Consider the following 14,604-nt stretch of genomic DNA (forward strand, 5'->3'; position numbering starts at 1 on the left):
TTATTAATAAGCTTAAAAGCTTATATAAAGATATTTATTATATTATTATAATCGCAATTATAATAAAACTTAAATAATAATATATAAAAGATATTATAGATTTTATATATTAAGAATAAAAGTAGATAATATATCTATATCTCTATCTTATTTATAATTTAAAATAATCTTATAAATTTATATAATAATTTCTTACTTAGATATTTCTACTTTAGATTCTTAATTATTAATATTATTAAATTATCTATTTTATAGTTTTAAAATTAATATATTTTATTATAATACTTAAATTAAGTTATAATAGCGCTATAAAGATACTTTACTATTTTATCTCTTAATATTTATAATTTCTTTACTCTATTATTTATAGCGAATATCTTCTTCTTAATAAAGTTATTCTTAATCTCTTAATAAATTTTAAAATAATATTTATATATTAGAAAGAATAGTATTATTTTAATAAAGAAATATTAATTATTTATATAAGCGAACTCTATTATTAGTAGTTATTTTATTTAAATATTTTACTTATTATTAGCGAATATATATAAAAAGTATTTTAATATCTAATTTTAATACTTAGTTTACTTATTAATTTACGAGTAAAAGACGATATTTAGATATCGCTTAATTTTGAAATAAAAATAAATAATAAATTAAAAACTATTAATAAATATAGAGTTTCTATTATTAATAATATTATATAATATATTATAGCGATATATTATTTCGAAATAAAATACTTTTATTAGTTAAGCGATATCGATTATAGTAGATATAGAAATATATTTTATTATTTTTATAAATTAATTTATTATAATTAAAATAGTATTATAAATAATATTTTTATATTTACTCGCTAATAAGTCGATAATAAAGTCTATAGAAATTTTCTTTTATAGCTTAATAGTAATAAGAAGCGAACTTAATTCGCTATAAAGGCGATATCGCGAAGTCTTAATTTACTAATAAACGTTATATATCTTAATATAATTAATAATTTACTTTAAGCTTTTATCTTAATAGTATTTATAAATAAATAACTTATATATCTTTATAGCGTTAAAGTATTTAAATAATAAATTATTATAATATTTACTAATAAGCTCTTCTTTTAAAGTTTTATCTCTAGAAATATAAAGATAATTATTATATCTTAATAGTTTTTTAAAGTTTAAGATTTATACTTAATTATATATACGATATTTAATTACTAGTTTATTAATATTAATTTAAAAAAAGTTTATTTAATTATTATAGACTTATAGATCTTAAATTAATCTTTTTATTAATCTTTAAAATACGTTATAAGTAATCTCTTATATAATCTTAAGCTCTCTTTTAAAAATAATTATTTAAATATTAATAATACGAAATATAAGCGTTATCGTCGCTATAATCTTTTTATCTCTTTATAATTATTTATCGCTAATTTAAAATATAAGTTTATTTTATAATATTAATAGTAGTTTAGTATTTAATAGCGAAGTTTTTTTATAGTTAGAGCGTCGCGATAGCGGGTTAATAGAGTTTAATTTATCTATTTAATAAAAAATCTTAAAGTTATAAGTAGTTAACTTTAGCGTTTAATAAGTTTATCTAAAGTTTAATTTCTTCTATTTTATAAAGTCTTTAAGATTATTATAGTTTATTAAAATTTTAATATAAAATATATTATCTTTTAGATAGTAATATTATTATTTTATAAATATTATAATAATAAATAGCTCTTAGTTATAGATCTTATAGTTTTATTTTATAGAAATTATTTTTCTAAATTAGAATATTATTAATTATTAATAGCTATTCTTATTTAATTATAAAAATATAATTTTTATATCGAAGTTAAAAGCGTTAATTTTAAAATATAGCTTTAAATTTAAATTATAGTAGTGTAAAAATAATATAATTATAAAAATATTTTAAAACTACTAGAATATTAGCTTAGCGTTATCTATTTACTCTAATAATTTAAATTTCTTATTATTTTTATTTTCTTTAAATAAATTAATAAGTAGTATTATTATATTAAAATAATTATAGATAAATTATTAATAGAAATTAATAAAGTTTAAAAAGATTTATATATTTTAATAATTTTTTAATTTTAGTTACTTCTTAATAATAGCGATATATTTTTAATTTATCGCGATATTTTTAATAAATATAATAAATTCTAGAAACTTAACTCGTTTAATATAGAATTAATACTTTTTAAAATTTATATATAGTTAAAATTAATATAAACGCTTAAATATTTATTTAATATATCGCTAATATTTCGCTAAATCTATATTATAAATTAAAATATTATTTAAATATATTATATATATTATATTTATTAAATCTATAAAAGCTTTATTAATATATATTTAAAAAGTTATTAAGATATTAATAAGCTTAAAAGATATAATTAGATATTTAAAATAATTATAATAATTACGAAATATTATTTTTTATTTATTATCTTCTTTAATTTAGATTTAATAGTAGATATTTTTAAGATCTAGCTTTATAAAGATCTTAAATTTATATAAGCGATTTAAAGTCTTAATAATTAGAGATAGCGAATATCGATTTTTAATAGTTATCGTATTTAGACCTTAATAATTAATATAAAATTAAAGTTTTTTATTCTTTTTAAAAATAAAAAAAATTAATATTTCGATTAAGAAAGTTAAGTAATAAATTTAATTTTTTTAAAGAAAGTTCTTTAGATAGCGTTATAGTTTTACTAATTTTATTTAAGATAGATTATATAAGAGATTATATAACGACTTTTTATCGCTTTTAATCTTAATAATATAATCTCTCTATTTAAATATAAATAAGATCTCTACTTTTTTATTAGAAAAAATATTATTAAATTTTAATAACTTTTAAAAAAGCTTTAGACTACGTTTATTTTTTAATTCGCTTCGCGCTATTACGATATATATAATTATAAATATATTTAATTTTTATTTAATAATTTAAATAAATTTAGTTAATTCTTTAATCTATAATTTATTAATATTAATTTTAAATTATTATTACTTCGCTATTAAATTTAATAATATTTATAATTAATTTAATTTAAATATATCTAATATAATATTAAAGTCTTTTTAATTAATAATATAGAAGAGTATATTATATTTTTAATTTTAATTTTAGTTATCTATTAATTAATAGTTTAATTAATATATACTATAGTAATATATATTTTAATTATTTAGCGCTTTCGATTATAATAAGATAATATTATAAGATTTTCAATTTTATTAAATTACGAACTTTTATAAAATTAAATTAATATATACTCTAATATTAAATAGAGTAATAAGTTATCTTTATTTACTCTAAAGCTTTATCTATCTCTTTATAAAAATAGAAAAAATTATCTCTATTAATTATTATTCTTATCTCGCTTTTAAGATAATTATAAGATTTAATCTTTTTTTATTAATATTATATTAATATTAATTATAGATAATTTATTAAGATTTAAATATTTAGATATTTAATAATCTTATTTATTATAATAAAAATAATTATTCTTTTTATAATTAGAGTTAAAAGATTCGACTTTATATTTTATATTATTCTCTTAAATATACGCTACTTTAATATTATTATTTAAAATTAATTTAGACTTCGAAATTCGCTTTTTTAAGAGCCTATTTTTAGTAAATCTTCTTAAAAACTTTAAATAGAAATAGTCGCTAAAGTATACGCGTTTTAAAAAAAGTTTCTATATAATAATTTAGATAAGATTTTTTTTTATTATCTCGATATACTATTAATATTTAGAATTTTATTTTTAAACTTTAATTTAAATTTAGCTAAAAAGAAATTAGTTTAATACTTTTTAGAAAATAAAGATAAATAAATCTTTAGCTTCTTTAGATAGATCTTAAAAATAAATATCTTTTAATTAAAGCGATATTTAGCTTTTTTTTATTTTTTATAGATAAAAAGATAGTAATTTATTAGATTTATAATTAAATTAAATAGAAATTACTTAAAGAATTTAAAGATTATATTTTTTAGATTATAGATTTAATAATATCTATATTATTAGATATTAAAATTATTTTTTAAGAATTATATATAATAAATAATTCTAACTTAATCGATAATAAAATATTTAGAATTTATAAGAAATTTAATTTCGACTTCGCGGAATTAGCGTAGATACTCTCTTTTATTAATATTTTTATAAAAATATATTCTTTTAAAGTAAAGTATTTTCGTTTTAATTAATATATTCGCTAGAGATATAATAGTAATTAATATAAATAAGTTTTCGCTAATTATAGACGATAAGCTAGTATTATAAAGCTCGCGATTATAGGCCTTTAACGTAATTAATTCTTATTCTTATTTTAAATAATAGTTTTTAACTCTAATAATTATAAGATATTATTTTATAATAAGATTTTTTATTAATAAGAAATTTTTAAATTAATTATTAGCGCTATAGCGACTATTAATATTATCTTTATTATTTATTATATAATTTAGAGATAAACTTAATATAATAATAATAATAAGTCTTTTTCTTTAAAAAATAAAGAGATTAAAATTATAAAGACGTAGTTTATTAGTAGTTAATTAGCGAATATAGACTATAAAAGATATAGAGTTATTATAGAATTTAATAATATATTTAATAGTAAAATTAATTTCTAAGAAATATTAAAACTTCGAGGTATACGAAATAAACTTATATTCGCTAAGTTTCTAGATATATAAAATATATTATTAAAATTAAACTCTAAAAGAAACTTTAATATAATATATACGATATTAAAGTCTTAACGTAAGTAACGCTAAGGCCTATAATAGCATTAGATCTAATATTATATTTTTATTCTAAATGCTTATAAAGTATAAAATATATATGAAATATATAGAGATTATTTCACATTTCTGAAAACTTAAGATAGAATAAGTTTTCATTTAAAATATACGCTATAGGTGGGCTATATCGCTAGATCTAAGGCTATAATTATTATAAATAGTTATATATATTATAACTATAATCGATAACGAAAGTTAGAAGCTACTATTATTACTATTTTAACTACTATATAATACTATTCGTATTATTTTAATAAGACTCCGCAACGTACTTCTATTCTTTCTAGTCATATATATATACAGTCGCTTCTTATAGTAGACTATCCATATTGAAGACTGATAGATATCTACTATACGAATTTTGCTGCGAAGAAAGATCTTGGCAACTTTTTAGCGTTTAGCTAAATCAGCCAAAATGTGACTACCAAATGAAACCGTATATAATCTGTATATATTGAAAATCTACTAGCCTCGTTTTGAAGCCTACATTTTTGAAATTAGTGTGGTTGAGTTGAAATGTATGAAAATGTGGATTTTAGGTGGTAGCCAAACGGGCCCTAAGGTACTGAGACTAAGAAAAGCTGTGGTTTGACATCAGGAAAACTTGAACTGTCAAAACCCTGGAATTTTAACCTCGGATCTTAGAGTCAATGTCTGTAAGCCAATGTATCATAGTTTCAGAGATTCGATCGCCACAGCTTCGAACCGGAAGCGTGTATACCAAAGTATTGAGTGGTTGCGGTAGGAGAAGGGAGCGTGCCTCTCGCTCTTGAACATTCCAAACTTTTAGCTCGATATACCCCACTCCATAGCTCCACGATAACAACATCATTACTCCAACCCCAGCCCCTCAAAAACCACCCTGGACGTAACATAAGCAATTCAGATGATCCGCCCAACTCTTTCCATTCTCGGGACATCTTCAATATAAATGCTTCAGTCCAACGGCCATAAGTATCTAGCGGCCATATCCCCCTACTCTAACATCTTCAAACAACCCCACATACCAGCCTCCTCCACAATAACCGGCGCCGTCTACCTCTTCCGGCATGGTATCCTCGAGGTTTCCCACCATGATTACAGCGCCTACATAGCCCCATTCCTTAAGAAGCTACAAGGGCTGCAGGAGCAGGGAAGGCCGTTCGTGCGGGGCAACTTGGCTTTTCTTAGTAACTATCGGAGCTGGATTACAGCAGCGCATGTGGGTACGGTATCGAAGGCCGGCCTGCAGCAGAGCCATGATCTGGGGACTGCTTTTCGAATACGATATAAGCAGTGGTTGACGCCGCCGTTGGGGGAGTCCGGGGAGAATCCTACGTTGTCCGTGTGGACTGATGAGGCGGCACGTTGCCATCAGTCTGCGGTTGCTTTTGCGGACGCTTTCTCTGGTATGAGCTTCCATAACTAAACATGCTATATCTTTATCATCCTGGCTCATCTGAAATCCAGGGAAGTTGAATGAAGCGTCTAAACATTCCGGAGGCAGCCTTCAGCAAGTAGATACCAAGGTCAAAGTGCTAGCCGCCGAGAAGGATAGCAAAAGCTGTGACAATATTTGCTGGCACAACACCTTCCAGGTGGACCAGCAAGTGGGTGGTGAGCAAATGAAGCAGCTCATGGATGTGACCACCTACGCCTCTCTTGCGCGCCTTGAGAATGACTGGCTAGACCCAATCACCATGCCCTTGACCGCCCAAGATATCTATTGCATGCAGCTTCTCCACTGTTACGATGTCGTCTCTGGGAGAGAGTCCCCCTTTAATCATTGCTTTGATGCCGAAGACTGGGCCGGCTTCGAGTACTTACGAGACACGAAATACCATTTCAGCGAAGGTTATGGCGCAAAGAATAGCGGCCTGTATTCCGTTCCTTGGATGAATGCTGCCGTGAGGGTTCTTTCTGGGCTAGACGGTCAAACAGGTGCAAGTCTACCCCTTCGGGTTGGCTTTACGCACCGCGAGGAGGTTCTCTATCTCTGCTGCTTATTGGGCATCTGTTATGAGAAAGATTGGCAGCCGAGCCTGAAAAGGGTCGATGCGGACCGCCAGTGGCGCGTCTCGCTTCTAGCACCCTATCTAGGGCACGTGGGAATAGAGACGTATGTTGGCAGTTCTAAGCAGGAGCGTCTGAGGATTATCGTAAATGGCGAGGTGAGGCCGGCGTTTTTCGGTAATGTAGAGCCAGATGAAGATGGAGGATACGACATGAGCGAGGTCGATGCATGGACCCAGCGGAAAGTTCAGGAGTGGGAGAAGTTTGAGGGGGGTGCCTTGAAATTCTTGGATGAAGAGTGAAGAAATGACTGCATTCGAATAAAAAACATCACCCTGGAACGCTTATGTCAACATTCGACATCAGGTTTTATTCAGTCAGCTATCTGTCGTACTGGTATAAAATTCGGCAAGACAGGTTTCAAGCAATCGGATGGTTGGCAGAGTTGAACATATCAGGCAGTCGATCGTTATGGACAAACCACTACAACGAAGTGACCCTGTCACTCAAACCCCCTAGCGGTGCCTTCAAGACACTCCCACTCACACCAATCCACGCATTTCGGGCGAATGGCAATTCGCCCATTCATTCTGCTATCAATCCTCGATCTAATATCGGCAGTAACCATTCCAAACCACCATTTCCGTCCCGTCACCTTTGCACGCACGCACCAACAGCCAGCTGCCACGGCAGCACCCCAGAGGTTCTACCGTCCCCCAGAATCACATATTGGCGCGATCACGCACCGTTTTACGGAAGTGGACATCGCGCATGCCCAACTCCATACGGCCACTAACGATCGCTACGTAGCGACTCCAAACCCCAGGCGCACGATTCGGGCCCCACCCACGAGACCTAAAAGGCGACTGGGTTAGCACTGGTAGCGTTTCAAACCGGCCTGGTTGTCCTTTACGCTCGGTTGCATCCAATATATCACCCAGCAAGCGACGCGGAGGAGGGGTTTGGGGAACGGTATTCTGAGATGACGGTCTCCTCTGCTCACTGTGTCACTGGTAAAACGCGTAGCTAGGGGCTCGCGCCCTGCGTCGATTGTGGAACGGGAAGGAAGAGTGGCGGGGATGGTGGGAGAGGATCCGCGAAGAAAGCATGTGGGTGCATGCTGCCGGATTGGGGTTCTTGATGGATCCGGGGTGGGAGGTCACGGCAGTTGGCGGGAGGCGAGTTCTAGGAAATGGTCCCAGTAGGCTGGGAGGGCATTTAGAGGTATAGATGGAATGAGAAGCTTGCGTCAAGGAGTATCAAGCCCCTGCGTGACCCATGGAGCCCAAGAGACGGCCGTTTTGACTTGGAGTGTGGAGTGTTCGTTATGCTGCTGGGGAGGGTTGGTTTACTGTTCTGTGATTTTGATCGAGATACATGTAGCGTCAAGGGGATGTGGAAGGAAGATCGGTTACTATTCCTTTAGTTCTGCTCTAAAGTAGGTAGACACGAGTGGGATTGATTTATGACACTAGTGAAATTTTTCGTGAAACTGGTCTCTTTATTTGCAAATGTCGAGCGATAGCTACTGCATCTTTTCGGAAATGCTCACGCACACCCCAATATCTCCTCTCGCTCGATCGACTGGAAATGCTCACGCAAGCACAGCTTCTCGCACTGGCAGATTCGCCTCATCCTCGTACTCGATCTCCATCCGCGGCTTTGTCTTGCGAGCAGATTGGGGGGCCTTTCCACGTTTTCTCTTCGCACCTGTCGCAGGCTTCTTCATCTCCTTCTCGTCCTCGTCTTCGCTGCCGCTCTCTTCTTCGCTGTCACCATCTTCCTCATCATTGCCTGTTTCTTCCCCACTACCCAGCCAGTCTTCGAAATCTTCCAATTCCACATCCTCCTCCTCATCGATGTCGCTCACATACTCCACTTGTCCCACACCCTCTTCCTCTAATTCCTCCTCTTCTTCGAGTTCTTCCTCGTCTTCTATTCCCTGGTCAAGATCTTTGTCCCTTTCGCCATCACCGCCTCTTTCCAGGCCCTTTAGTACTTTCTTCCACACTCCCTCCTCAACATTTAGAGGTCGCTCTCCATATGCCCCACTCCTCAATCGCTCGATCAATTCTCGCTCAATCGCCCTCTCTACCTTCGCTGCCGCTTCCGCTTTCCTCTCCCGGGTCGCTTCCCTCCTTCGAACTTTGGGGGCAAGTTTCGGCACCACTTTCTCCCCCAATATCTCTTCTTCTTGTGCAAGGCGGCGTGAGCGAATCGCAACCTGTGTCAGGCGAGTCAAACGCTGCTTGCATTTATGAATGAGGAATTTAGGCCAGTAGATGAGACGAGCGTCGATCTGTTCGAGGGCTTTGCCGTAGTTCTGAGACAACTTGATCTTCTCCCATAGCTTCGAGGGCATGTGTTGCCGCTCGATGGTTTTCATGTAGAGGTAGATGGTACCGGTTTCGGGATTGCTGCGGACGGTGGCATAACGTGAGTTGGCGAGAGGACAGGATTGACGGTTGCAGAGGCCAGTGACGTTGTATTCGTTGCGGCAGAAATTTTGTTGTTTGGGTGTTCTGGTAGTAGGAGTGATGTTAGCTGTAGTCACTGGTGTGGTATATAGGACAAGACAGGGAGGGGAGCGTACTTCAGCTTGAACGAACAGAATTGTTGATTTATAATTTGCCAGACAATCTCATCGGAGGCCATAGTAGAGAGATCCCGCAGACTATACGCACTGTAGGCTGTAGAGGCACAAACAAACACAAATATCGGCAAGAGGCTGAGAAAAGAAGTGAAATTTCGTGCCAAATTCTACCGCAGTTTTGCCGCCGGCAACATTGCCAAGACTCTTGTCGATCCGCTAGTGGCTCGACTTGGGCGTCGGGCGTCACTGTCAAAAATGCATTATACACTCCAAGTTAAGTAGGGAATGAAGGCTCTTTGTCAGCCACTTCACACTCTTATATCACTCCGAACTTCGTTCTCTTTCCTAATAAAATTTGAACCACAATCTCGAGCACAGATATCCAGAGTTCGAGCATACTCATCTAGGCCAGGTCCTTTTTGGAGTGTCAGGAGGAAGTATGACACACTCCAAGCATGGCATCGAACGGAAGTGAGGAGAAGCTCCAATCTCATCAAAAATGATGAACCCACTATATACGCCTTGTCGACTGCTCCAGGACGAGCAGCCATAGCAATTATCAGGATATCTGGTCCAGCTTGCTTGATTGTTTATAAAGCACTTTGCCCACACAAACTGCCACCAAAGCCCCGTGTCGCCACACTGAGGACTCTATTTGAGCCTTCAGTGACTTCGGTAGACAGCCGACATGAACAAGTCCTAGACTCAAATGCGTTAGTCTTTTACTTCCCTGCACCACACACAGCAACGGGCGAAGAAAGCCTCGAACTCCATGTACATGGTGGAACAGCAGTGGTAAAGGCCGTGTTAGCTGCCATACCTAAGACCGTCCCACAGCATGCTCCTCAGATTATTCGATATGCCGAGCCTGGAGAATTCACACGCCGAGCGTTCTACAACAATAGACTCGATCTCCTGCAAATCGAAGCACTTGGGGATACCTTGGCAGCAGACACAGAGCAACAACGCCGGCTAGCAGTTCGAGGCTCAACAAACGTCCTTGCAGAACGCTATGAGGCATGGAGACAGAAGCTGCTGTATGCCAGAGGAGAGCTAGAGGCTTTGATTGATTTTTCCGAAGATCAGCATTTTGATGAATCGCCTGCAAAGCTGTGCGCATCGGTTGCGAAACAGGTCCGACAACTGAAATCACAATTGCAAGCGAACATCGAAAGTGCATCTCGAGGAGAGTTACTGCGAAATGGCATCAACATAGCCCTCATTGGAGCACCGAATGCTGGAAAAAGCTCTCTCCTCAACCAGATCGTGGGCCGAGAAGCAGCCATTGTGAGCAGCGAAGCAGGTACAACAAGAGATGTAGTGGATGTCAATGTCGATATTGGAGGCTTTTACTGTCGATTCGGTGACCTTGCTGGGCTTCGGCAGCAGACGCAGACTTCTGACACTGAGCAAGTCGGAGATGTAGAAAAAGAAGGTATCAGAAGGGCTAAAGAAAGAGCACTCAAGGCAGACGTCGTCATCGTCGTGCTTTCTGCAGAGGTAGTGAAGAGCTCAGCAAACTCGAAAATCAACGTCTCGATAGGTTCCGAGGTCCAGAAGGTGTTGAACCAGATCGATCTAGGCTCACAGAAGGTCGTTTGCGTTCTAAACAAAGCAGACTTATTCGCCAGCAATGCTCATCTCTCGAATACACGATCAAAGTTCCGACGACATCAGGCACTCAGAGATTTCTTTGACCTATCTGAAACCCCACTCTTCGCAATCTCTTGTACCAATACTCAAATGTCCAATATCGATGACAAATCTGATCCAAGTGGCATTCGGGCTTTTCTTAACGGCTTGACCCAACTCTTTGGCAGGATGACCACTGCGGCTGTCCCCATAGAAAAATTCGGGACGGGCAATCACTCGGCTTGGGCCGAATCACTTGGTGCCACGGAACGACAACGGTTACTGCTGCTACAGTGTCTTCAGCACCTGGAGAACTTTTTAGCCAAAGTTCAAGATAATGACCAGAACGAAAGTATAATTACTGATCACGGGGATGATGTCGATGTGGTCCTCGCAGCGGAGAGCTTACGCTTTGCCGCTGACTGTCTAGCAAAAATCATTGGAAGGGGCGAATCTGGCGATGTCGAAGAGGTGCTGGGGGTGGTCTTCGAAAAGTAATAGAAGACTATTACCTTTAAGCAGTGCCAATATGCTGACGGCCAACAATAGATTCTGCGTGGGCAAATAACCATTAAGCATCTCTCTTGTTGTAGAGGGACTTGCAAGCAAACACCTGCCACGAAATTGGCGCCTTCGTCTTATACGACTCGCTCTCGTCAACCCTTTCTATATAAATACTCCAAAGTTGGAGACATTTCGTGTTCTTGAGAGACCTTCTTGTCGTATATATTGCGGTCTTGTCAAAAAATGTGGCATTCTTGAGTGTTGGTCTCTTCCAATGCTTGCGCAGTCAGGGATCTCAACCCGAAGTTGTTTGCTGTTGATTTTTGGAAAAGACTGCTGGCAGATTGTGTGACAGAAACTATATTCTGTCTCACTGTTAAGGCTGCCGATAGGTTGAGGAACTATGTCTTCGATGTTGCCATTTTGCCTGGTAGAGATCTTGATGTTGCGCCGAGGGTAGTGCGGCTGTCAACTCTTGTGTTGTGCACCGTCTTGGCTTAGTCCTTCGGTGCCAAGAATTTCCGCATCTTTGGCCTCAACAGCCTACCTCTCAGCATTTGTTGTGCTTGCTTGCGTTACAGAAAATATCGCTGGTTCGCATTCCCTCTTCTTTGCAGGGCCACCAGTTTCCAGAAGTCTCGGAGACTTATCACGACCAGTATGGACAACCTACCAGTGGAGGTGCGTATCTATGGAGCTCTCTTTTCTTACCCAATGCTTGCTCGCAACTCAGGCTTCGGAATCAGACCACTATTCGTACATGTCTCGCAAATGGGCGTCTCTGCACCAGTTCTATCCCCAGTAGTGGGAACTCTTACTTAACGACATCATGCTGACTCTCATGTCCTCTATAGCTAGTGCTCGAGATCGTGGAGTCCTGCCCACGAAACGACCTCCCCAGTCTTTGCCTTACCGCGAGATTCTTGTACGCCATCGGCAACCCGATCCTTTACAAGCACGTCGATCTCAGCATCCACAACCGCGGCCAGGTCATGATCCGGCCAACGGACGGCTTTTCTCAGTCTTCCGACAGCTACTGGTGTACACAGGTATGGAGATCCTTCTAATTCTCATCTAATTCCCCAAAATTACGTCATACAAATGTGGGCTGCGTGGCACATTTTTCGAAACAGAAGCCCTGCCACTCCTTGAACCTATCATATAATCCTGGTGTATGGCCCAAAGATCTTGCTGACTCCTTTCGCTTCTCTAGGTACCAGCAGGGTCGCTCTTAAGGCAGGAGAGTTTTATTGCAGCAGTCTTGGGGAATCCGGGGCTGGCTACGCTGGTGAAATCCTTCACTTGGACTCTGCTGCGACCACACACCAAAGAGCTCATTCGAAATCCTCTGTTGGGAATTACTCCACCTGGAGCCATTTCAAGACGTGCCATCTTGCGTATCTGGGATGCCTTTCACCGTCTGACAGGTGTCGAAACTTTAGACCTTGCATGGTTGTCCAGAGATCATGGCGATCCGCTTGCCGATGGCTACTCCAACGGACTATTTCCTGCGGCCATCTCCATTCGGCTCTCGGGTGTCATGCACTACTCCTTCGCAGCCTCGATCCTCTACAACAATCCTGCGAAGCTCGAACACCTTGAGCTTGACAATCTACAACAGGTGGGAAAAGGTTGCGATCATTTCCTTTACCGCCGAACCAATCACCGACAAGACTATCAGCAAAGACCTTCCGTTTGGAACAGCGAAATCCGTCGGTACGGAAGCCTCCTCCCTTTCGGTTCTGCCGGTCCAATGCAGAATCTCCTGGGACCTCTCATCGGCCGCTGCCCAAATTTGAGAGCGTTGACATTGCGTAAAGTCGGGCAGAGGTACCACACAGAATTCCCCATAGAATCCCAAGCCAAGGACGAAGACTTATACCACGAGTTTGCCCTCTTCATCAATTCGGTGAAGCATACACTCCGGCATGTCGTCTTTGAGCAAGGTGAACGAACGGGTCGACCTCCCCCTCCGGCTGCAGGTCAGATTGTTGGTCAATTTGTTGGTCAGCCTTTTGCTGTGTGGCCCATGGACAGGCGATTTATGAATATACTCTATCCGCGACTGTTTCAAGGACATTGGCCGTGTTTGGAGAGCATGACCGTCGGAGGAGTGCACTTCAGATGGACTAACGACCTCCTTACCATCAGGGGACCGCGTAGGGGTGATGTTAGGGCTGTTGCTCGGAGGAACGTGCAGACGATGGATCATATTGGCCTAGGTGATCCGCTGGCGGGGGTCATTCGTTAATGGAAGGCAGAATGTCCGTCAACGGAAAAGACATCGTGCCGAACAGAAGCAAGTGGAGCAGGAACGGTGTCTGTCACACTGTGCATTCTATCATCCTAGCGGATTGACACGAGCATAGAAGCTTTGCATACACGAAAGAACCTTGATCCTTGAGGACAGACTGAAGCCAACGCAGTGACGCCTAATAATATCACTATGCCTGCACCACCACGCTGTATGTAACCTTCACCCACCGCAGCACAAACGGTAGGTACTCTGTACAACAACATTCCATAGTCAATGAAAACCTCGTCGTATAAACGTATAGAATCCCAAAATCAGAACCCCAACCCCTACAAGCACCCACCTCGTTATCCGAATAGACGCAGCCAGTCGCTTCTGCCCGTAAGCAGAAAGTAATGCAGCAGGCTCATGCCCCGAGTCCGTCCCTGAGCTCATCATCTCTCGCCTCCGATCTCCAGACTCGGCTCCTATGGCGGAAGACTCCAAAGCGGACGTTGCGACGATGTAGTACCCTGCGAACGTGTCTGCAGAGCCGAGGAGGCCGCACCTCGTGAAGGCTGTGGGGAGTGGGGGAGGGGGACGGCGCTAAGTACGCCGAGGAATGTGGCTAGGAAGCCGATTGTGATAGGGTGGGTGTAGGTGAGTGGTTGGGACATGTGTTGCGAATTCTCATGGCGACGGAGATGTGCAAGTTTGGTGCGGGAGGAGGTTGGTAGGGTCGAAGGAATATAGAAGACGTGACCCCCTCGTTTTTCGAGCCCCTTTGCTCCACTTACCAGCAAGG

General features: G+C 37.7%; 4 protein-coding genes across 4 annotated transcripts; 3 read left to right on the top strand and 1 right to left on the bottom strand.

Moving 5' to 3' along the window:
- Positions 1-5,776: 5,776 nt before the first annotated feature.
- On the top strand, positions 5,777-7,139 carry HO133_000172 (uncharacterized protein; the record flags this gene model as incomplete). The annotated part of the gene is made up of 2 exons (XM_037291112.1): positions 5,777-6,233; positions 6,295-7,139. The coding sequence occupies 2 exons, from the start codon at positions 5,777-5,779 to the stop codon at positions 7,137-7,139; spliced, it is 1,302 nt and encodes a 433-aa protein (XP_037152547.1).
- A 1,292-nt stretch (positions 7,140-8,431) lies between these two features.
- HO133_000173 (uncharacterized protein) lies at positions 8,432-9,492 on the bottom strand (the record flags this gene model as incomplete). The annotated part of the gene is made up of 2 exons (XM_037291113.1): positions 8,432-9,359; positions 9,431-9,492. 2 exons carry the CDS (start codon positions 9,490-9,492, stop codon positions 8,432-8,434), a joined length of 990 nt encoding a protein of 329 aa, XP_037152548.1.
- Positions 9,493-9,885: 393 nt separating this feature from the next.
- On the top strand, positions 9,886-11,560 carry HO133_000174 (uncharacterized protein; the record flags this gene model as incomplete). The annotated part of the gene is made up of 2 exons (XM_037291114.1): positions 9,886-9,901; positions 10,029-11,560. The coding sequence occupies 2 exons, from the start codon at positions 9,886-9,888 to the stop codon at positions 11,558-11,560; spliced, it is 1,548 nt and encodes a 515-aa protein (XP_037152549.1).
- Positions 11,561-12,226: 666 nt separating this feature from the next.
- Positions 12,227-13,614, top strand: HO133_000175 (uncharacterized protein; the record flags this gene model as incomplete). The annotated part of the gene is made up of 4 exons (XM_037291115.1): positions 12,227-12,247; positions 12,421-12,615; positions 12,780-13,548; positions 13,604-13,614. 4 exons carry the CDS (start codon positions 12,227-12,229, stop codon positions 13,612-13,614), a joined length of 996 nt encoding a protein of 331 aa, XP_037152550.1.
- Between the last annotated feature and the right edge of the window lie 990 nt (positions 13,615-14,604).

Source organism: Letharia lupina, assembly GCF_014066315.1.
Source record: "Letharia lupina isolate WasteWater1 chromosome Unknown contig_10, whole genome shotgun sequence".
Taxonomy (NCBI): domain Eukaryota; kingdom Fungi; phylum Ascomycota; class Lecanoromycetes; order Lecanorales; family Parmeliaceae; genus Letharia; species Letharia lupina.